We start from the raw sequence: 24,469 nt of genomic DNA on the forward strand, positions 1-24,469 counted from the left end.
CAGTAGAGAGCTATGTCTACAAAGCCAGTAGAGCAGTTGTACTGTGCAGCTGCTGTAGATGCCATCTTAACTCTCATAATCCTGCACTGCCTCTCCCATTCTGAACTTCCACAACTCTGGAATTCGGCCAACGCTATGCTGGATTTAAATGGCTGCCGGTGGCAAAAAGCCCCATTGAACTGCAATGGGGAATATTGCCTTGCTTAATACTTGTTGTATCTGTAGCACTATGGGGGGAGGGGGAGATTCACTAAACCAATATGCGGGGTATCGCACCTGTCCCATACAAGTTAATGCAATATCGGGGTGGAATACCTCACATCGGTGCTTAGTGAATTTCGATGTATTACACCAGCTCATACCTGTGTGTGTGTATATATAACTGATATCTGGTCAAGCAGTTTATTATAGAGGGTTCAGAAAATGTCTTGAGTTGGCAGCTTAACACTTTAATATACATACCAGTAAACAAAGCAGCCCCAATGCACAATGACACATTCATTGATTCATTTCTATGTGGGTCATTTAGTTCAGTCTTTTGGCCATAACGTGTAGGTAGATCCTTAAATATTAAATATATAACACTATGGTACAGGGTTCTGAGCTTGCTAAGATGGTGCGTATATTAGACAAACAAAGAACATATTTCACCAATAAAACATCTGTACATTTACACAACTGAAAATCAGTGGATACGTTTACAAAGAGGTGCACAAGCAGCGCGGCGAGTGTGACGTTTGTTTGGAAATACATGTTTGGGATACCTGCAGTATTGGTGTCTTTGTACATTACATGCAGCAGTGATCACTTATCATAATTGATGCAGGTTCTGAATTATTCGTTTTGTCTTCTGTTGGATCTTGGTTTCTGAAAAAGCAAATCCTGGCTTTTTTTTTTTTACCCCTTCATTGTAATGGGATCTTCTGAACACAAATACTGTAATATGTTTAAAAAATAAATATATATATATATATAATCTCTCTCTCTCTCTTCGCTGTCTCTCGCTGTGTCTCTCTCGCTCTCTCCTCGCCATGTCTCTCTCTCTCGCCGTGTCTCTCTCTCTCGCCGTGTCTCTCTCTCTCTCGCCGTGTCTCTCTCTCTCTCGCCGTGTCTCTCTCTCTCTCGCCGTGTCTCTCTCTCTCTCGCCGTGTCTCTCTCTCTCGCCGTGTCTCTCTCTCTCGCCGTGTCTCTCTCTCTCGCCGTGTCTCTCTCTCTCTCTCTCTCTCTCTCTCCCTCTCTCCCTCTCTCCCTCTCTCCCTCTCTCCCTCTCTCCCTCTCTCCCTCTCTCCCTCTCTCCCTCTCTCCCTTCACTGCAGTCCTCTCTTGGGCATGTTTTATATACAAATGTGATCCATAGGTGCTCCGGTCTGGTACCTCTATTGTTGAAGCACCTAGGAGAATCAGACCTGCACTTTTTAAGATAAATTAGGAACACTACATTAGGAGACTACAAAAAGAATCTTGACGATGTTTCGATTCTTCATAAATCCAAACAAACCGGATGCCTGTATTTGCTTTAATAATAAACCACAACCGTACTGTAATAAGCCAGACGAGGGGGCCGTGCAACCTTGCATAATATTTATTTATAACACTTTACTAGTAAATACAATCTAAGCTCATTTAGATTGTAAGCTCTGTGGGATAGGAACTCCCTAATTCCCATTATGAACTTCCTGTTTAACTCGCTTGTGACACTTTGTATATTATCTCTCTGTTCTGTCTTGCTGATTCTGCAAAGTACATTGGTGGCAGTATACAAATACAAATACAACAAAATGCAGCTGTTGCCGGGGTTATTGCTTGCGCGTTATAGTAGGATATTCTGTGATATTCTGCATTATCTTCTCACTGCCATTAACTCCTATGGAAAATCAGATGTTCTACATTAAGAGTGACATTCTGCTTTATGAGCGAGTGCAATAACCCTGGCTATATCTACATAGAAAATACACAGTGAGGTGTACATTTTGGTATTAAGTATCTCCTAAGTTATTGTCATTGTATGATGTGATGATTGACCTGTGTCTTGTTGTCTGTCTCTCACACAGGCCCTTCCCTTCTGAAGATACCACAGAGAATGATGATGACGTGTACAGGAGCCTGGAGGAGCTGGCTGAGTGAGTTTTGGGTGAACTGTGGGCAGAATTGGGTGTTTAGACATATATACACAAATATGTATTTGCGTGTGTATATGCCCCTACACATCCACGCACACACCTCCCCCCCACGCACACACCTCCCACGCACACCTCCCCCCCACGCACATACCTCCCCCCCACGCACACACCTCCCCCCCACGCACACACCTCCCCCCCACGCACACACCTCCCCCCCACGCACACACCTCCCCCCCACGCACACACCTCCCCCCCACGCACACACCTCCCCCCCACGCACACACCTCCCCCCCACGCACACACCTCCCCCCCACGCACACACCTCCCCCCCACGCACACACCTCCCCCCACGCACACACACCCCCCACGTGCACACACACCTCCCCCCCACGCACACACCTCCCCCCCACGCACACACACACCCCCCACGCGCACACACACCTCCCCCCCATGCGCACACACCCCCCCCCCCCACGCGCGCACACACACACCCCCACGCGCGCACACACACCCCACGTGCGCACACCCCCCCCCCCCCACATACATATCCCACAGGTACCATGTTCAGGGGAAAAAGGGACCCCTTTAGTTTTTTATCATATCTTCTATATTTTTCGATCAATCCACATGAAAATCTGCACAATTGTAGGTCTGCTATGTAATTAACACTGAATAAGAAGCACAATGCAGACAATCCACTGATGTTGGCTAAATGTATGCGCCTGTATCATGTCAGAAAGTTCCGGATATACTGCGGGAAGTTCCGGATACACTGCGGGAAGTTCCTTTTCATTAAACGAGAAATAGGAGCGTTTCCTTTGTAAATGTTCAACTGTTGTAATCTAATCTGAAACACTAAAATTGCTATATTGTTCAAAGTATGGTTCAAAAAGTGTGTTCAAAATGTCCTCCTGCTGAAACGCACATGCCCGGACTGGACACAAAATGAAGGCGACAACAAAAATAGGATTTATTCCGCCATACATATGGTGCTGTATTATGGCTGAATAAATCCTGTTTGTGTTTACACCTTGATTTTGTGCCCAGTTCTGGTATTTCAATCTCTTCTGGGATTGTTGCTTACTCTGTGACTATTACTTTAACCGTGCGCTGATCAACGCCATAAAGAGTTACCTTCCGAGTGTGCGGCCATCTTCCTTTGTCTATATATCTATATATATATTTATAGATATAGTGTGTGTGTTATAGTGAATATATAGTGGATCAGTTTTAGTTGGCTTAACACAGTTACAAATCGATACAAATATATTTAATTGTAACCAGTCTCCAAATGCAATACACCTTACAATAGAATGTTATCCGACCGGTCTATATATTCTTCAATACCTACGAGTGGTCACTTGCGGTATTTTGCTGCCATCACCTTTTTAACGGGGGGTGCAAACTGGGGGGGCGCAGAATTTTCTGGGGGGAGGAGGGGCGCTCACTGAGGCCCAGCGCTCTTACCCAAAGCATTTCCCTTACCATGTCTCCGGCGGCTTCTGGCGACGCGGGGTCACATGACGTCACGTTGCCATGGCAACGTGACGGCAGACCGCCGGAGACCAGGTAAGGAGGGGGGAGAGCAAGCAGCGGGGCACAGGGGAAAAAGTTTGCGCACCCAGGCCTTATAACACCATGTAAAGATCTGCTCTGCATTAGTAAAAGGTACAACTGGTAAGTAACAGGAGGGAGCAGAATGGACAAGAACTATTTAACAATATTTCAGAGAGTCCCACTAGGCCAGAGAAAATTATGGATCAAAAGGGCCGCACTGAAATGCTGAGTTACTGAGTTTATTTACTTATTTCAGTTTTGTGGGAGTTTGGCTGTTTGTGGCTTTGCGGAGGGGGGTTAGAACAGGGAGTGAAATCATTACTGGAGACATTAGGGAGCTTTGCCAAAACCTCATCCCACCCCCAAATAGTTTCAAAACGTTTACACCACTTAAAGCAGCAAAGCAAAGGCTGAGTCCCCGCTGGCGCTGAGCGCGCTTATGCTTGGAGAGCGCTCCAAGCATGAGCGCCGGGTGTCCTGGCATTTACGCGCGGGGGCGTTGAGGGTAGTTGAGCGCTCTAGAAAGTCAGTTTTTTTGTTTACATAAGCGCCGAGCGTGGGTGAGCGTGTGTGCCCGCGCACCGCGTGAGCAGGGACTTGCATATATCTATATATATATATGTAACCGCAGCAAGCGCCGCCCGCTCAGTGCAAGCGGCGACTCAGCCTTAATGTTTAGCATCTTGCCCTCTGAGCGTGTCCTGCTCTCCATCATCATCTGAGGTTAATATGGTAACCTTAAGACTGCGCTTGGCTCTGGGGAGAGCTCCATTTTAACCTTTAATGTTTCAAGCGCTTCGATCTCCTGAACAAAGCGTCACATTTAAAAAATAAAATAAAAGCAGCCTTGGACAGGGCAATAAGAGATCTGTTAAAGTAAGTAAAACAATAAAATACACAGCGAATGTTGAAAAGTGAGAACTCCTGCTTCAACCACCTAAAGGCAATTCCTTCCATACCAGACCCTGCTCTCGCCTCCATCTTCACTTTTTGTCTCTCATTTTGATTACTTTATTTTATTGTTTGCCTGTAGTTACAGATTTTCTCTTGGGCAATTTTTTTTACCATTCCAGCCTTTTTTTCTTCATCTTTTCTTTACCCCCTTGCTCTCTCGCTCTCTCGCTCTCTCGCTCTCTCGCTCTCTCGCTCTCTCGCTCTCTCTTTCTTTCTATAATTCAAATTGCTCTTCTGCTGTGTATTATTATAGGCTCCACTAATCCTGGAAGCTCTCCGAGGCCTCGTTAATTACTAGAGAAGCTCGTACATTTGTGAGGGGAGACGTGCTTTGGATTCCTAACTTGCGGTTTGGTTCCAATTATCCCGAATGAAGAACCACAGTTTGAAGATGTGCTCCCTGTGCTGCTGCTCACATGTTCATTTCTAGTGCAGTTTTTCAGTCCCAAGGTTTTCCCAGTGGCCCTATTGGGCTTTTTAAATGATGACTTATTTGACATACGATATACACCGAGTTGCCACCTTCTACTGAAGGCTAACTCAGAGATAACATTTTTACAGTTGGCGCTTACCTTCGGCGGCGGCCTCTCCCGGCATCCTTCCGACATCCTCCTGGCATCTCCCCCTGCAACTCCTGCCAATATGGCTGCACGGCGTCAAATGGTGCCCCGTTGCCATGACAACGGGATGCCGTATGGCGCCGAGGTGTCATGTTGTTGTGACATAAAGTAGCCTCCCGTTGACATGGCAATGCGGTGCCATCAGACGCCGCGCAGCCATATTGACAGGAATTGCAGGGGGAGATGCCAGGAGGACGCCGGGAGATGCCGCCACCCGGAGGTTTACAAGGCAAACCCGTAGCCCGGAGATACGTGGCCAAACCAGGAAGAGTCTGGGGCAGACCCGGAGTGGTGGCAACCCTGCGATATCCACTGCTTGCAGTATTCCAGCAGATAACGTGAGCTGGCTCACCCCCAGACTCGTCACAAGCCAGGGATGTCCTGAAAACCTTGCTCTTGAGGAATAGAGTTGACCACCCATGGGGGAACGAATGTACAAATCTTCCTAAAATACAATCCAAAGAACTTTGCCCCATTCGTTGAATCCATTGAGGTTTTCCCTTTAATTGGCCCACAGTATTACTGCTTATTCAAGCCACTTCACAGCTGACAATAGACATAAGTAAGTCGCAGCGTGGAACTCTTAACTAGGCTCCCGTACTAATACCCGTGTGTGCGAATGACACACACACACTGATCTGCCTAGAGAAGCCCCACTGCTGTTATCTCCCAGTGGGAGTTTATTATATCCGACACCGCAAGGAATCAACATTCATCAAGATGGGCTTTTCCCCCCCTTTATTTTCTTTGTGCTGCAGATAGATTTGTACCGTAGGTGGGAAATAAATCCCGTATTTTAGACTTCCTATGGTTACGGCCCCGGTGTCGGCGCTGCACGCCTGCCAGGCTGGCGGCGCGTGAAGCTGTGATCCCTGGTCTGCGGTGAGCTGCAGGGGGAAAGACGGGGGGGCGGGGAACGGCCGTGACATCACCCGGCAGGTTCGCCCTCATTGGCTGAACCGCTGGGGGGGCGTGGCCACCGCGCTGGTTGTCAGTACTGAAGACAATTTGATGGTCTTCAGGGAAAAACGGGTCACGCGGCGGCCAAGGGAGCTAATGGGCCCGGCCCCATTGAAGGGCGGTTCTTGTCCATAGCACGCGCTGCAGCAGGCACAAGGGACCTAGTCTACGGCCGTGGTTATAGTCCCGGCGATGCGATGTTGCGTCAAAACAAGTGTATTGAATCCGTCTCGTGCGCCTATAGTAGTAGCGACGCGATGGCTTGTCGCGGTCGCTGGAAGTCAATTAAAATTGATTTTTCCGCGACCGCAGCGTGACGTCCGCGGCCACGTGAGCGATTCAGCCGATGAGGGCGAACCGCTCACAGCCGCGCCCCCGCCACACCCCCCAGTCGCCGTCTCTTCTCAACACTATAAGCAGAAATCGCTGCTACAACGGCGACAGGTGACATCACGCCATCACTGTAGCTAGGACTATAAGCGCGACCTATGGCAGCAACTTGGATGATGCGTGAGCATACAGCGTGTTTCACATAAATCATTACTTTACATTGATGAAAGGGCTTGTGAGCAGTTGTTTTTAAGCCCCAAAGAGACGTCCGTGCAGCAGAAGAGGACCAAAGATGCAAAGTTCTGTGGGGAAGATCATATATAGTTACATAGTAGATGAGGTTGAAAAAAGACGTACGTCCATCAAGTTTAACCTACTGTATGCTAAATTTAGACGACAGATACTTTATCCTATATCCGTACTTACAGTATTTGATCCAGAGGAAGGCAAACAAAAAACCCCAGTGAAATATCATCCAATGTTAACTCAGAAGGAGAAAAATAAATTCCTTGCTGACTCCAAATATTGGCAATCAGATTAATCCCTGGTTCAACATCCTTCCCATGTTTACTTATTTGGTATATCCCGGTATACCTTTCCTTACTAAAACAATGTCCAATTTTTTTTTTTAAACATATCTCTTGTATCTGCCATCACTGTCTCCATAGGTAATGGATTCCACATTTTAACTGCCCTTACTGTAAAGAACCCTTTCTTGCTAGTGAAATCTCCTTTTCTGCAACCTTAAGGCTGCGCTTATAGTGCCGGGGACGCAACCGATGGCGTCGCCATTGTGATTGTTGTAATGAAAGTTTAGGCGACGTCGCTGGCTACAAGGCCAGTGACGTCAGATAAGGGGAAGGCAGAGGGACGGAGAAGCTCTCTGATCGGCCACAAGGGGAGATCGTCGCTGAAAACATCAAATAACAGCAACTACCAGATTCTTGGTAGCGCTGTCGCTGGGTGGCGCCGTCGCGTGCAATATAAGCACCGACGATGGCAACAATGCATTTGGTTTTGGCGCGACTTCGCCGGCACTATAAGCGCAGCCTAAGGGATGACCCCGTGTCCTTTGTACTGCCCTTGAGATGAATAATTATTTTGATAGGTCCTTGTATTGTCCCCGAATATATTTGTATATAGTTATCATATCCCCTCTTTGACGTCTCTTTTCTAATGTAAATAAATCTAATTTAGCTAGCCTCTCCTCATAAGTTAGATTGTCCATCCCCTTTATTAATTTGGTGGCTCTTCCCTGCACTCTCTATAGTTCCATAATGTATTTTCTAAGGAGTGTTGCCCAAAATTGTACTCCATATTCAAGGCGTGGTCTTACTAATGCTTTATAAAGGGGAATAATTATGTTTACTTCCCTTCCATCCATTGCCAGTTTAATGCCAGATAAGATCTTGTTTGCCTTTGCAGCTACTGCATGACTTTGGGCACTATTGCTAAGGCCAAGGCCCCGGTAACTCCGCTGCAACGCGCGCCGCGAGATTGGCGGCGCGTGCAGCCGATTCCCCGGTCTGCAGCTCACTGCAGGAAGAGAGACCAGGGGGGCGTGGCGAGGGAGTGACAGGGGCGTGGCCATGACATCACCCGGCAGGTTCGCCCTCATTGGCTGAACCGCCGGGGGCGTGGCTTATCGCTCCGTCGCGAGTCCTGCTCTCAATTCTATTGAGAGCAGGAGCAACTCGCGCCACAGCACTGCGGCCCCCCCCTCGCAGCGGGCCCGGCGCCATTGAGGGGAGGGCTCTCGTCCGTGCAGCGTCCGCCACAGCGGGCGCTGCAGTAGGCAGCGGGGGCAAAGCCTGCTATCTACAAGCACTCCTAAATACTTCTCCATCAAGGATTCCCCCAATTTATCCCCATTTAATTTGTAGGTCGCCTTGTTTCCCAAATGCATAACCTTACATTTATCTGTATACATTATCTGTTACATTCTAATACATTAAAAATGTCATTCAGAGTTGTTTAAAAATAAATGAATAAATAATGCTACAGGATAGGATATTGCTTGGTCTGCAGCTTTATAGAATGCACTTCTCATCCCCCACGCCTGCACATCGGTACATTCATCATTTGCCACTGATTGAGATTGGCTTGTTATATTCACTAAAATGTGAGTATCACCTTTGGAAGCTTCTTTTGAGATCCGCTGTGCTAGTTCCTACGCTATCACCCTATGGCGTTTCCTGCGTCCCTTCCTCCCCTCTGGCTGGTGCCGTCCCCCGCTTCCTTTTCTTTGAAGACTATAATGAGAGAAGAGAAATTATAACTGTGCCCCAATAGATAACTAGAATTCTATTTTATTTATAACGTTGAAAATGCCCCCCCCCCTCCCCCCCCCCCCACCAAAAACCAAACAACTTCTAGCATTCAACACCAAGCATCTTTGCTCTCCGCTCACATCCAGCTGGTTAAATGACATGGGAAAGTGTATAGAATTGATGCATCCTATTGCTCCAGATAGCTCCTTGGTGACATGGTGCTCAGACGAGCTTAGTTATGCTCTCGAATGCCAATTATAATTACAGACTGTTAACAATGAGCTGGCGGGGTAACCCGCGATAAGAAGGCTTTATATGCATCTCTGTGCCCGAGACACATTTCAGTCCTCTTGCATTAACCCAGTGGTTCTCCGCTCCAGTCTTCCACACCCAACCCCCCCTCAAAGACTGAGCCACTGATTGCGCCACCTGTGCTGAAGCAGTGACTGTGTGAGCCACCTGTCAAGCATATCCTGAAAACCTGACCTGTTGGGGAGGGGGGGGGGGGTTCTTGGGAGTGGAGACACCCTGAGTTAACACTTTCGTGGGCAGTGAAACATTTATCCCTCCTGCCCCCTTTTTATCACCATTTAAAAACACTTTATTATATAACCTCTCTGCTGGGAGATAATGTAGCGTCATAACTCTGCTGGGATTACCTGAACCCCATCGTGATCGGTGCCATGTGTCCAGCAGCGAATGAGACGCTTAATACCTGATAGGACCCATTATTTGCATTTTTGTAACCAGGAAACTGGGAGTGTAAGACATTTAGTGCAAGGGGTGTCCTGAAAAAACCCTTTCACTCCCCCGTTCTGGCCTCGGCACCAAGGTATTGTAGCATGCCTGTCTGCGGTAAGGATGCTTAAATTCACGTGATTTCTGCCTTCCTTCAAATACTCATTCCAAGTCTGTCGTTTAGCATGTGTTACCCTTAGGGCAGCAAGGTCCACAGCTTTCCGACTTCACTGCCTGAGGCGGAATGGAGAGGTCTGCTGAATATTGTAGTATGTGTGTAATGAGCTTTAAACATCCATGCTTAGATTAGAGCAGGGCCCCTCTTTACCTTCTGTATCTGTTTGCGCTTGTTTGTCCTTATTTGGTAGGTCATTCTGTTTATGGAATATACATCACTCTGTACCACGCTTCGGTATATGTCAGCGCTTTACAAATAAACGATAATAGTAGCAGTAGGGTGCTAGACGGCTTCTCCTAAAATGCTGGACACAATGGTGAAAGGTGCGACGCGCTCGAGAGACACCCACCTCTCTCTGCTCCATGCTGTTTCCTCCACTCTTTGGCCCCACCTCCAGGCTCCTGAATCCCCCTCCTGATTGGCTGATGCTGGGTAATGCAGGTAATCAGGATGGCTGAAGCTGCCAACCCCCCTAGCAGCAGCACTGCGCTCTCCCTGCTTAGGGAAATTCAACCCCCCCTCCCCCAAGTCGGTCAGGTCACTATGTCCAGAGACAAAGTTTAGTGGTATAAGCGCTCAAGTGCTGGATCTTCAAGATAATATATAAACAGAATAGTACATAAATCAGGGCACAGGACACAAGGCTAGTGGTACATGAGAGAATATAAATCTCTAGTGTAATGAAATTCTGAAAAGGGACAACAACACCCTGAAGGAAAAGAGTAATGGGACTAAGCCCACTCCTCAAAACCTCATTGAGATAGTCCCAGATCTGCTATAACAACACACGAAAGCAATCTTAATATACTCACAAATATATAAATGCCCCTGCCCTGTGTCCCTGGTAAGGCATGCTGCTGATGGTGACTGTAGATATGCAAGAATAGAAAGTACAGCGCAAGGAGTTGATAAAGTGCAACGGGCACGAAACGCGTAGGAGGTCTGTTATACCTCTATTTTTAATGCACCTAATAAAAAAAATGTCATATCTATTTTGGACCCACTCGCTTGGCTGTGCGCTGTACTTTCTATTTGCACCATGTCCAGAGAGGTAATATCGGTATACACATATATGTCCAGTACTACCTCTAATTGTTTACTGGACAGTGTCCAAATACAGGACAGTCCGGCACTATACTGGACTCCCGGCAAGTAGGGAAGAAAAACTCATGTTAGAGGGACAAAAAGGCGTATGATTTAAAAATGTAACTGCTCGCCCCTCCCCCCCAATCAAAAAAAGTGAGTCCCCTTCAAAATAAGGCTCTTAAAAATGGCAACTATTGGGCGTTCTGCAAGAGGCAATTTGTACCTCTGCTCTAATCATTGCAGGATGAGAATCGCCATAACATTATTCCTTCAATTGTATAGAAGCCCCCTCGCTAGTGGCAATATTAACCTTTCTGCTGCCCGTGGGGGGCGTTGCAATGTGTTAAGAAGGGTTAAACGAAGGCGGTATGTAATATCTACCTCCGACTATACAACACCTTCACCATCCTGTTTGGCCATTTCAGTCTCCAGCGCCTTGCATTTTTTGGCCTACATGTAAACTGGATGGAACACAGACCAATCACAGAATCCCTCTGGGAGGAAGGATGATGGATGCTCTGTTGCTGCTCTTCTTGCGTTGCATTTAGTTGGCCAGATGGCTGGCTGTGTAGAGCCACTTTCAATTAGAAACACGGGAGAGCCAACAGATGGAGGAGACTGGGGAAGATCTCCAGGAGTCTTACAAAAAGACAATCATTTACCTAATTTAGCTGATGGTTACGGGGGAGTCAGTGCAACACAGGACTATGTGGCTCTTGTGCTACAACAGGAATCTGGTACCAGTGACAAATGACAAGTCTATTATTATTGCAGTAATTCAATGCCGGAATAATTCTAATGCGCCGCGCATAGAATTTCTCAGGCACAAATAAGGACTTTCACTGATGAGCTTCCAATCTCAATTTGATGCCTGAGATTAATTGCCTTTCCCAGTGTTACATGGAGCCAGGCACAGGGAATGAAAGTGTTAATAAAATGCGTTGTCATACTCCTTATTATTTAAAGGCTTCCCCATCAGAGAGAACAAAGTTAAACATTTGTTTTGTCCTCGAGTGGTATTCACTGCATGGGAACAGAGTTCATTATTTCAAAAGTGACATTCAACAGAGGTCATGGTAAGAGAAAAAATGGAATTATTAACACGCAGAAAAAAGTTATTTAAAGTAATGAACTAGAAGACTTCCCTTTTCTGTGTAACTAATTACTATAAGTCAACCCCGTCTCCTTTTTGTTAAAATCAGGAATGATATCAACTTCAAGTTTACAGGTGAGGCGGAGTAATCAGCAGTCATCGTACAGTGACAACACAACAAAGTTTGCTTTGATACACTGCAGTATTGTGTACGATCTATGTCACTTTTTTTTCAACCAAGGTTCCCCGTGCCCCCCTAAAGGGTTCCCTGTAATGTTTAGGTCATTTGAAAATCGTATCAAATACAGAAGAATTTTCAATGCGTCTGATCTCAGACGCGCTGTTAGAGAGGGTTGGGGTTCCTTACAATGCATCTGGTCTCAGACGCGCTGTTAGAGAGGGTTGGGGTTCCTTACAATGCATCTGATCTCAGACGCGCTGTTAGAGAGGGTTGGGGTTCCTTACAATGCATCTGATCTCAGACACACTATCAGAGAGGGTTGGGGTTCCTTACAATGCATCTGATCTCAGACGCGCTATTAGAGAGGGTTGGGGTTCCTTACAATGCATCTGATCTCAGACACACTATTAGAGAGGGTTGCAGTTCGCCAGAATGTCACAATATAATTATAGGGTTCCTTAAACAAAAAAGGTGGCTAAACACTGATAGACACAGCAAACTGAAGCACACAGGGCAACATTTAAGCGCAGTGCCTTTATTCAGCACATTCGCTCAGCATGAAAATGCCTCTCCGATTCAAAATTGCCTTGGTATATAGATTAATAGAATCATTGAACAGTAAATTTGATTATTTTCTTAACTCCACTGCTGCCAGTAGTGCCAGCAACGCACTGGCAGTGAAGGGGTGCATTGACCTCCAAGCAGAACGTGACCAGGACATAGCTTTGTTTTCTATTCCGCAACACACGGAGAGCAGAGAGAGATACATCTGCCGGAGATACTGCGAGTTTGTGACCTTCTGCTCTACCCTGCGCTCTGCATTACCCGAACTATCTGAAATCATTTCCTGACATTTCCATATGAAGGACCCTGGGCAGAATGTCAGCTTTTTCTACTTCCAATTTAATGATCATTTTGCATCAGAGCCCCAGCGAGGAACGGGGCCTGTGGCCAAAATCGCACAAACCAGCCTGTCACTTGTGTGATATTTCACTGGATGCTTTTGGCCTAAATTAAAAGGTGTTTGAGCTTCAGGCATTATATAAATATATATATATATATATTTTATTTTTTTAAGCGATGTTAACGTTTTTAGTATTTGTAATCATTTAGTAATGAAGGTAAAGGTAAAAAGAAAGTTTTGAATTGTTGAAGTATGTGTGTAGAAAGAAAACAAAAAAAAAAAAACACAAGCCTAAAGCAGGTTTTTTTCTGTATTCAGTCTGATCTCATTTGTTCTATGTTACAGATCACTTTGCAACCAGCGTGATATTTTATAATTACCTTGTAATGGTATAGAACCAGTGTTACACTTAACTTAAAGGGCAATCCATGCAATATTCTACATGTGTTTTTTTTTAATCGGTTCTGTAGTATTAGATAATTACTTACTACTTTTTTTTAAATTAATTTTTAATGAGTTTTAATATACTAATCATCCTTTGATATGTATAGCAGGTTTTAGCAGCTGTGCAAGAGGAAGCTTTCCTGCTTGTAATGATTTGTTGCCAATGTTCCGAGCAGTTTGGGCTGCAAACTGTAACAATAGATAATGTTACCGTCAAAATATAAGTATCACATTGTAGTTGCAGAGTTACACTGACTGAAGGATTGATTTAAACTGAAAGGCAGCCATTTAGTGAACCCTGGGAAGCAGGATCTTTGCTGATCGATCACGGGAGAATTAATCGATGGGCAGCTTAGGTCATTTTTTTGTTTTTTTAGGCGCTGTACGGACTGCCTTTTTATACTCTGTTTATTGTTGCATGCACTTTGTTTTTTCTTAGTATCTATTGAGCTACCTTACAATAAGCAATTATTATTATAGTTTATTTATAAAGCGTCAACCAATTTCGCAGCACAATTCATGAAGCTTATTTTTTTTAAAACATTATTTTACCTGGGGACACCTGTAGCTGAACTGCCTAATCTCTAGTGCAGGGGCGGCCAACTCCAGTCCTCAAGGGCCACCAACAGGTCAGGTATTGGGATACCCCTGCTTCAGCACAGCTAGCTTATCCAGTGGGTCAGTGAGAATGAAGTAGGGACATCCCTAATAGCTGACCTGTTGGTAGCCCTTGTGGACTGGAGTTGGCCACCCCTGGACTTGTTTAATGTATCACCTGAAGACCTGGATCAGCCTCACTCGTGGACCATTATAAAGAACCAGCGCCATCAGGACAACCCATCTCCGAGTTCAACTGGGCAATCTCTGCACCCACCCTGAATTTAGTTTTTTGTTAACTTCGTTACAGCACAAAAATTAGTTGCGCGAAGCTGTATTTTTAATTTATTTATTTAGTTTTGCTAATGTTTTGGTGAATGTTCCCCAAATGTTTGCATAATCTACTCATGTAGATTATTTTGCAATTGTAGTAAACAAAAGTAAGGTCACATGGCCAATGTAACAAAACACAGAACCCCAGCAAGCTCTTTTTGGGAACCGGTGTCTGCCTTGTCGTGGCTCGCAAGCTTACAACGCTTTGGCCAATGGGTTCAACTAAATGACCCTATTTCAAGAGAATATATAAGTATTTTACTGTGTGTTTCTGTCATGTTGGATGTAGCATTGGGCTTCTCTGTCGTCTGTTGTACACATGGCCAATGTAACCTTACACTTTATGGTCGTGATCCCTGCAATCATTTTAGGGGAATAACTTTTTGACGTTTTTTCGTGGGTGAATTTTTTTTTTTTCACGTTTAGCCGGATTCGTGAACTTGAGCAAACGTGTCGCACGCCTCTGCTCAGGAACCCGGAGCTGAGATTAGTGTGGTGGCACTGGGGAGAACTGTCCAATATAAGGTTGCTGCATTTACCATACATCTCTGGCAGTAAATGGCCCAAAACAATGTTCCATTATGTTCTTCTCCATAGGGAGCGGTGAGTGAGTAAAGACACTGACTGGCACTGAGTGTGAAGCAGGGGAGCCTGGTTCAATTCCCAGTGTCGGCTCCTTGTGACCTTGGGCAAGTCACTTTATCTCCCTGTGCCTCAGGCACCATAAACATAGGTTGTAAGCTCCACGGGGCAGGGCCCTGTGCCTGCAAAATGTCTCTGTAAAGCGCTGCGTAAAACTAGCAGCGCTATACAAGAACATGCTGTTATTATTATTATCCCAGTGTAAGTGTATGAAGGGTAATAAAATCATCCTCGTTTCCCTGCAGAATCTCCCTATTGGGAGCTTTCATGTGTCGGTCAGCTTAACACCCTTCCTTTTTACTCTAATAAATCTCAGTGCATCATGTTGATTTGCAACCTTTCAGACCCTGTATGCATAGCACTATTTTGCCGAGTCCATGTGGTGATGGAGAAGTGAAGTCTTGTTGCCTGATCCGCGCACTCTGTCTCTGGTGTAATTGGTTCTCTGCCTGAATCCCTTCTGGCTGTTGCATCTTCCGCCACTTGTCCAGTGCCAGTCTGATGCACAGTACAGTGACAGATGCCAAGTGAGCGGGTTAAATAAACAGCAGATTGTGGGGATGGCTTGTTTGTGAGCAGGGACCCTTCTGATGTGCATGTTATTCTGAACTCCGACTTCCTTCCAAGGTGGCACGAAGGTCGAGCTCCAGGGCTGGAACTGTAGAGAGTGCTGAGCCTCAGTGCTTCTTCAGGGCTGAGAGAGAGAGGAAATGTAACCTGGCTGGGTGAGGCAGGTGGAGAGGGGGCTTTCTCTTCTGGTACAAAGTCTTCCATTCACTGTTAGGTTTGTACAGGGAAGAGAAGGAAACATGTCATTTGCTCCCTGCTTAGGGAGATCAGCTGGACATAGCAGAGCCACCTGTGCTGAAGCAGGGATATCCTGAAAACCTGACCTGGGGGTGGGGGGGGGGGGGGGTTGAAGACTGCAGTTTTGCACCCCTGTAGTAAGTGATAGAAAAAGCTGTTTTTACTTTATTGCAACTAGAGTAGACAATGGACAGAGAGTATGATGCCTCTCGCCTCTGGTAATAATACATGAAATATTTTATGATTGAACTAGTTTCACATAAAAGCCCGTGGAGTCTTTAGAAACTCTGTCACTGATACTCTGGTCTGAAATCGATACCACAGAATGCATCGCTGCACGGAAGCGGTTTTTCTTCCACCAGAGACATTTAGCTTCGGCAAGCTATGACTACTAAATAATTACACCTGAGTCAGGGGTGGCCAACTCCAGTCCTCAAGGGCCACCAACAGGCCAGGTGTTAAGGATATCCCTGCTTCAGCGCAGGTGGCTCAACCAGTGGCTTAGTCAATGACTGAGAAAAATCAAGCCTCCCCGCCGGGGAATTGAACCCCAGTCTCCCATGCGACAGGCAGGAATACTGACCACTATACTAACGCGTGTTACAAAGTGTTGATCAGTGAACTGAATTGATCATGATTTGTTACTGAAGGCTCCTAATGAATGCATCACGCATGCGCGGGGGACACAACTTGACGATGTCTTGATTCCTTCCTTTGTTGCTCGGTTCCTAACTCCTTTTTTTTTATCTCTCGCTAGTGAGCACGACCTGGGGGACAATGATACATACGACGTTCCCTGCGAGGAAGATGACATTTACGAAGACATCATCAAAGTGGAAAATCAACAACCTATGGTAACAAACTGCTGCCCACGTTTACTGCATACATGTAACACGATTGATAAACACATCATCATGAACTCAGAAAATGAACATACTCTTGGTAGTGTTGTTCCTCGGGTCTCAGTCCAACACAGGCATGTGATCTGAAGGGAGTCCACTGACAGTATTAAAAGGGTTAGTTCTAAATACTCAAAGGATTTTTACATACAGAAGAAGGTACCTGGTGCTACACTGCCTGACTTCAGTGAATGTTAAAAAGGTAGTGATCACGCCCGGAGCAACAAAACGATCCGGCATTCCCCAACTCTGTTCTCATAGGGAAGCAATATTAGCAACAGCAAAAAAGAGGGTATTCCGCACAATATGCGAGAGTACTGTACCCCGGCCATGAATGCCAGTGGTTCTGTATAGAAGTGTGTGTAGTGTCCCTTTGTCATGTGCTGCCATTGAACGGCTGCCTCGGGGAATCACTTGCGCCTGCAATGAACCGGAAATATAAAGGCTGCTCGGAAAGTGCCCAAATTGCTGGGAGCTGCCGGCTGTGGAGGAGCTGCAAAGGGCAAATGTTGAAGATGTGGAGATGTTGGCTTTGCACATCGGGGGTGTTTTTCTAGTTTAACTGGTGCAGCCTGTGTACAGTACATGTCATGGTCCCGTTCCAAGGCTCCGTACCACATTGCTCTTCAGTACAGAATTCCTAGGGAGACTGCTTAAACATGCATATCCACCACAGGTGATACAAATTGCATGGGTTCTTGACAGCACTTTTTAACTTTGCATCAGCAATTACAATGCTGGTTTCCCCCCCCCCCCTCCAACCCCCGTTAAACTTTAGAAATCGCTCCCCTAAATATCCTGCGTAGTATTTTACTTTGCCTTTTTTTTTTCAAATAAATAAAACGCACTCATTTGATAACCATCAGCTTTGATCCCAATAACCTATTTCACTTATTTCTCCATGCCTCAGATAAGGTACATGCAGGTAAGAACGGCAAAATGATTTGAAAATGCCCTTCTATGGGACTCTCCATCAACCACAATGCTGAATGATAGCACATGTTCTGTTCTTACTGGATACATTCTTGTCTCATCTTTCAAGAAAGATGCAGTATGTATTTCACCAATATGAAAGGACTTGGCTCATAGATTTTTTTTTCTCTCGGACACATGGGAGAGTTGTTAATTCATATGCACACCGCGTGGAGTCAGTATGTAAGTTTAGGGGGGACTTGGGAGATCAGGAAGGAAAAGAGCAGAGCAACAGAGAAAAGATGATATTGAGAAATAGGACAGAAAGAATGGCTCCACTAAGGAAAAAATCCACATAGAAAATAACAATGTAAGGTTACTAGGAACCCAGAAAGGTTGGAGCATTATTTTAGCAGTCAGCACACAAATAAGGCAGCAGGGCACCAGTTTGGATGGAAGTATTGGGAATACCTTGTGGCCAGGTGTATTGTCTTTGTCTTTTTATCATCACCATGAGCTCCAATCCCACTGTCTGGCTATAGGCCGTGTGAATCTCAGACAAGTCTGGTAACTTAAACTGTGCCTTGTAAAAAATAATTGCATTAGCCAGTGGTACCCCACTAGGGCTCAGGCATGTGGCTTTTTTGTGTGTCCAGCACTATTTTAGAAATGGTGTGTGGAAAAATAAATAGTTAATGTCTAATGGAAATGGGGACACCGCTGATGTGTGACTCATTGGTTAAGGTGCTAGGCAATATGAATGGGCCAGAATAATATTTGGAAGTTTAACTTGGTTCGGAAGAACTTCAGTTAGTTGAGGACTAGCTGGAGAACCTATAACCTTACAGTACACTGCACTTTGCACACACACATACACACACACACACTAGTTGGGTAACATTTTCCCTAATCCTGTAGCCAAGCTATTTGCTACACTTCTTCCCCACATGCCGCGGGTTTGCCATCATTTCATAGGTTCACGAAAAGCGAGAGAGAGCAGGTGTTGCCCATCCGTTCGGACACCCTGCTACATCTGTATTTCTTCCAGGAGAAATGTTGAGAACATGTGTTACATGCAGGCCATCGCCGATCGACAGGTCGGCCTTTGCATCTTGTGCATTTACAGAACTGGTAACCCTGCAATGTGACTAGTACACGTGTAAGCGTGGGCTGGATGATACAATAAAGGATCCCATTTCTGTTCCCCAGAAAATGGGCATGACCGAAGACGACAAAAGGCACTGCTGTTTACTGGAAATTCAAGAAACAGAAGATCGGTATCATAGGACTCTAGATGAAATCAGAAATGTGAGTGTCAAAGCAGGATGAAGCCTTTCTGTTCTAAATAGGTTTTTGTTTTTTAAAGATGGTGCATGGATGTGGCACATAGCTGCACGATGGAGCCAAGGATACTACTGGGGTTTGCAGGAGATTACTGCTTTTTTGCATTGATGTAGTGCCCATTAAATAAAATATTTTCTATTTTAAATTATTCATAAAGTAATAGCTTCCTCGATTTTGTATTTCCGTCTATTTGCCTATACATCGTCATCAAATACTTCAAAAGCTAAGCATAGACCGCGGAGATGAATACTTTCCATAGACTGCCTGACCGATTTGTGCATTAAAGCCCTGACCGTAAATCCATGCCACTGCTAGATCCAGACGCCTTGTATCTTACTGTCCTGTGCTGACATACACAGTTAGGATTGTAATTGAAACATGTATCACACATATGGTTGTAAATCCCCAGGTAACACAGCATGGCTGTGCCTGCCCAGTATGTAACCTTTTGTGTTGCTACTATGGTTTGGATGTATATAAAATATAACTATAAAGCAAATGCCCAAAACCAAGGAATTGCAAAATGCTTCTGGAACTTAAACTCGGACTTATTCATAGGGCTGTCAGGTGTTGGAGTGAGTCTCACTCGTTGGAAGGAGGTCTCACTCATTTGTAGTATCCGTAGCCTTACAGGCTTCAATGTCACTCTTTGAAGTCAGATCTGTCCACTAAAATGTAGGAAATGTGCGGCTCATTCTCTCACGTGGGACATTGGCGCTAATATGACACATACAAACCACAAAAGGCAGCATCCATGGGGATCATAGTAACAATGAGCATTAAACTCTCCTTCGCTTAAAAGTTGTACTCAAATGGAAGAATATAGTCAAGGAAAACCAATGGTTTAAGCCAGGGGTGGTCAACTCTAGTCCTCAAGCACATGTGGCTCGGTCATTATGACTAAGCCACTGATTGAGCCACTTGTGCTGAAGCAGGGATATCCTGAAACCCTGTAGAGAGAAGGCAGCATATTGTAGGATCTGCCAGAATGATTTCATTGTACTGTTTTCATATTTATCTTTCCCCTCTCTTTCAGAATTATATGATCCCACTGAAGCAGATATTGAGTGCCCCTGAGATGGCCACCATCTTCATTAACTTAGAGGTAAAGCTATTGGGCTGTACTGTCCCAGGCGGTTGCTTACTTACTGCCTTGGTAAAACGTTTGTTCCGACCACTTTTTTCACATATGAGGAGTTTCTTATGGATGTAGTTAACACACACGTTGCTCCATGAATGTATGTATGTATGTATGTCTTTATTTGTATAGCGCCATAAAATGTACATAGCGCTTCACAGTAGTAATACATGTCATATAAATAACAAATATAAATAACAGATCATGGGAATAAGTGCTTCAGACATACTGTAAAAGTAACATTAAGGAAGGAGTCCCTGCTCCGAGGAGCTTACAATCTAATTGGTAGGTAGGGAGAACGTACAGAGACAGTAGGAGGGAATACTAGTAAGTGCGTCTGCAGGGGGCCAAGCTTTGTGTCATGTGTCCATGATTATCCAGTGCTACTCATATGCTTCTTTAAGCAGATGTGTCTTAAGGTGGGTCTTAAAGGTGGATAGCGAGGGGGCTAGTCGGGTATTGAGGGGAAGGGCATTCCAGAGGTGTGGGGCAGAAAGTGAGATAAGTTTAAGGCGGGAGAGAGCTTTAGATACAAAGGGGGTAGTAAGAAGACTTCCTTGAGAAGAACGCAAGAGTCGTGATGGTGCATAGCGAGAAATTAGGGCTGAGATGTAATGAGGGGCAGAAGAATGTAAAGCTTTAAAAGTGAGCAGTAGAATTGAGTGTGAGATACGCGATTTAATCGGAAGCCATGAGAGGGATTTCAGCAGGGGAGACGCTGAGACAGATTTAGGAAAGAGTAGAGTGATTCTGGCAGCAGTGTTTAGGATAGATTGTAGGGGAGACAGGTGAGAGGTAGGAAGGCCGGACAGCAGGAGGTTGCAGTAATCGAGACATGAGAGAATGAGGGCCTGAGTCAGAGTTTTAGCAGTTGAGTAACAGAGGAAAGGGCGTATCTTTGTGATATTGCGGAGGAAAAAGCGACAAGTTTTAGAAACGTTTTGAATATGAGAGGAGAATGAGAGAGAGGAATCAAGTGTGACCCCTAGGCAGCGTGCTTGGGCTACTGGGTGAATGATCGTATTTCCAATAGCAATGTGGAAGGATGTAGTAGGGCCAGGTTTAGGAGGTAGTATAAGGAGCTCTGTTTTTGCCATGTTAAGTTTCAGTCGGCGGATGGCCATCCAGGATGATATTCCAGAGAGGCATTCAGAAACTTTGGTCTGTATAGCAGGTGTAAGGTCAGGGGTTGAAAGGTAAATTTGTGTGTCGTCAGCATAGAGGTGATATTTAAACCCAAAAGATGTGATTAGGTCACCTAGAGAGAGTGTGTAGAGAGAAAAGAGAAGGGGTCCCAGAACAGAGCCCTGGGGTACCCCCACAGAGAGATCAATAGAGGAGGAGGAGGTGTTAGCAAAAGAGACACTGAAGGTACGATGGGAGAGGTAAGAGGAGATCCAGGATAAAGCTTTGTTTCGAATACCAAGAGTATGGAGAATGTGAAGGAGAAGAGGGTGGTCCACGTTGTCGAATGCTGCAGAGAGGTCGAGTAATATGAGCAGAGTGTAATGACCTCTGTCTTTGGCAGCGTGGAGGTCGTCAGTTATTTTAGTGAGGGCTGTTTCAGTAGAGTGAGCAGTGCGGAAGCCAGATTGTAGAGGGTCTAGTACAGAATAGGTGTTGAGAAAGTGTAGCAATCGAGAGAATACAAGACGTTCAAGGAGTTTGGAGGCAAAAGGCAGGAGGGAGACAGGTCGATAGTTAGAAGGACAGGTAGGGTCAAGCTTGCTGTTTTTGAGTAATGGTATAACGGTTGCATGCTTGAAGGATGAAGGAAAGGTACCAGAGTAGAGGGAAGAGTTAAAGATCTGTGTGAGCATAGGGATTATAGAAGGAGCAAGAGGTTTTAGGAGATGGGAGGGAATGGGATCAAGAGGGCAAGTGGTAGAGGGAGAAGAGGAGATCAGCAGTGATACATCCTCCTCCGAGATAGCAGAAAAAGAGTCAAGAAAGACAGGAGGAGAGTTGGGAAGCATTGTGGGATGGGAGGAGGCAACAGATGGGATGTTCTGCCGTATGGACTCCACCTTTTTCTTAAAAAAGTCAGCAAAGTCCTGAGGTGAGATGGAGGAAGAAGAGGAGGCAGCTGAGGGTGGTCTGAGTAGAGAGTCAAAGACAGAAAAGAGACGGCGTGGGTTAGACTTGTGTGTGTTGATTAGTGATGAAAAGTAGGTTTGTTTAGCCTGAAAGAGGGCAGAGTTGAAACAGGATAGCATAAATTTGTAGTGGATGAAGTCTGCGAGCGTATGAGATTTCCTCCAGAGGCGTTCAGAGGAACGAGTGGAGGAACGCAGCATGCGTGTGTGGGAGTTTAGCCAGGGTCTGGGGTTAGAAGGGCGAGGACGGCAGAGAGAAAGTGGGGCATGAAGATCAAGAGAGGAAGATAAGGCAGAGTTGTAGTTCCTGACCAGGTTGTCAGGGTCTGAAGCAGAACTGAGAGAGGAGAGGGAGGAGCGTAAAGTGGAATCAAGAGCTGGTAGGTTAATAGAGCGCAGGTTTCTGCAAAAACGAGGGTGAGATGGAGATGGAGATGGAGAGAAGCGAGATAGAGAGAATGAGATGAGATGATGGTCAGAGAGAGGAAATGGGGAAATGGAGAAATCGGAGAGAGAGAAGTTCTTAGTGAAAACCAGGTCTAAGTAGTGGCCATCCTTGTGGGTGCTGGCTGCAGTCCACTGTTGAAGGCCAAAAGAAGAGGTTAGAGAAAGAAAGCGGGAAGCCCAAGGGAGAGAGGGGTCATCAATGTGGCAGTTGAAGTCCCCAAGGAGAAGAACAGGGGAGTCTGAGGAGAGAAAGAAAGAGAGCCAGGATTCAAAGTGAGAGAGAAAGGCAGAAGGGGGATGAGTAGAGGAAGGTGGGCGATAGATGACCGCCACATGGACCGGGAGAGGAGAGAAGATCTGGACTGTGTGAGCCTCGAAGGAGGGAAAAACAAGAGAGGGGGGAATAGAAACTGTTCTGTAACGGCAGAGAGAGGAGAGCAGGAGCCCCACGCCTTCACCCCTGCCACCAGGGCGTAGAGTGTGGGAGAAGGAAAGGCCACCATAGGAGAGGGCAGCTTCCAGAGCAGAGTCAGACTGAGTGAGCCAGGTCTCAGTTATAGCAAAGAGAAGCAGGGAGTGAGAGAGAAAGAAGTCATGCACAGAGAGGAACTTGTTAGAGAGGGAGCGAGCATTCCAAAGGGCACAGGAGAAAGGGAGAGAGGAGGGAGGGTGGCAGGGGATGGGTATGAGGTTAGAGGGGTTGACACCAGAAGGAGTAGAAGTTGCATGTAGAAGGCGAGGACGAGAGCAAGTAGAAATAAGGCAGGGACCAGGATTGGGAGAGATATCCCCAGAAGCAAGGAGGAGAAGCATGGACAGAAAGAGAATGTGAGAGGATTTGTAGGGGTGTGTTTTAGTGCAGGCGGCATAACTGTGTGGTGACAGAGGGCGCAGGTAAGAGAGGAGTTCATGTGAACTGAGAAGTGGTGAAGTAAGGAGAGATGGCGAAATATGAATAGAGTTAGAGACATGAGGCTGGTGGAAGGAAGTGCATAATTTGAAAATAAGTGAGGTTACAGTAAATATAAAAAGTAAAGGTGGCATCACAGCAATAGTAATGTGTTGAGATGTGCAGTGTGGGATGATAACCTCCTTTCCAGCGTAGTTCAAATGCAGGAATCAGAAGCAGTAGATTGTGTCCACTTTTTCCACTTCTTTTTTGAACTTCCTTTTTTAAACTTCCATACTACTTGAAAGATGTTTTTACCTAAATTGAACTAAAATGAGCTAAATAGACAGCAGGGTATGAGGATTGCAGGACACAGACAATTTGAGATGTTTTTACCTGAGAAAAGACAAGAGATGAGATGAGAAGCAGATCAATGGTCCCAACTTCCTTTTTTAAACTTCCATACTACTTGAAAGATTTCTACTTAAAAGCATTTCTGCTTAAGAGCAAAGGCTGCAAGCAGCAATGGCTGTTGTAAGTTTACTTATATACATATATATATATATTTATATATATGAATCTCATCGTATCGCATTACCTAGATTTGAGAATGCCACAACGAAAGGCAGCCAAAGGGTGTCAGCAGTTCGCTGCCCGGTTACTGGGTTGGGTGAAGTCTTCGAACACATCACATTGTCCTACCTCTTCTAACACAGCACATTGCAGGCCTATCCTACCTCTCCTAACACAGCACATTGCAGGCCTATCCTACCTCTCCTAACACAGCACATTGCAGGCCTATCCTACCTCTCCTAACACAGCACATTGCAGGCCTATCCTACCTCTCCTAACACAGCACATTGCAGGCCTATCCTACCTCTTCTAACACAGCACATTGCAGGCCTATCCTACCTCTCCTAACACAGCACA

The 24,469-nt window shown here is 45.6% G+C and overlaps 1 protein-coding gene across 9 annotated transcripts in view; it reads left to right on the top strand.

The window, feature by feature from the left end:
- The window catches only part of VAV2 (vav guanine nucleotide exchange factor 2), a 195,918-nt gene that overhangs the window by 142,386 nt on the left and 29,063 nt on the right, over positions 1-24,469 (top strand). For 6 of the 9 annotated variants that reach the window (XM_075578934.1, XM_075578939.1, XM_075578942.1 and 3 more), the window contains exons 4-8: positions 2,052-2,120; positions 16,572-16,668; positions 17,624-17,638; positions 18,835-18,933; positions 20,006-20,074. In XM_075578934.1, the coding sequence (XP_075435049.1) occupies positions 2,052-2,120; positions 16,572-16,668; positions 17,624-17,638; positions 18,835-18,933; positions 20,006-20,074 (349 nt within the window). The remainder of the gene's footprint in view (positions 1-2,051; positions 2,121-16,571; positions 16,669-17,623; positions 17,639-18,834; positions 18,934-20,005; positions 20,075-24,469) is intronic. The other 3 variants (XM_075578935.1, XM_075578937.1, XM_075578943.1) reach the window with 1 other exon arrangement.

The sequence above is a fragment of the Ascaphus truei genome, chromosome 21, assembly GCF_040206685.1.
Source record: "Ascaphus truei isolate aAscTru1 chromosome 21, aAscTru1.hap1, whole genome shotgun sequence".
NCBI lineage: Eukaryota > Metazoa > Chordata > Amphibia > Anura > Ascaphidae > Ascaphus > Ascaphus truei.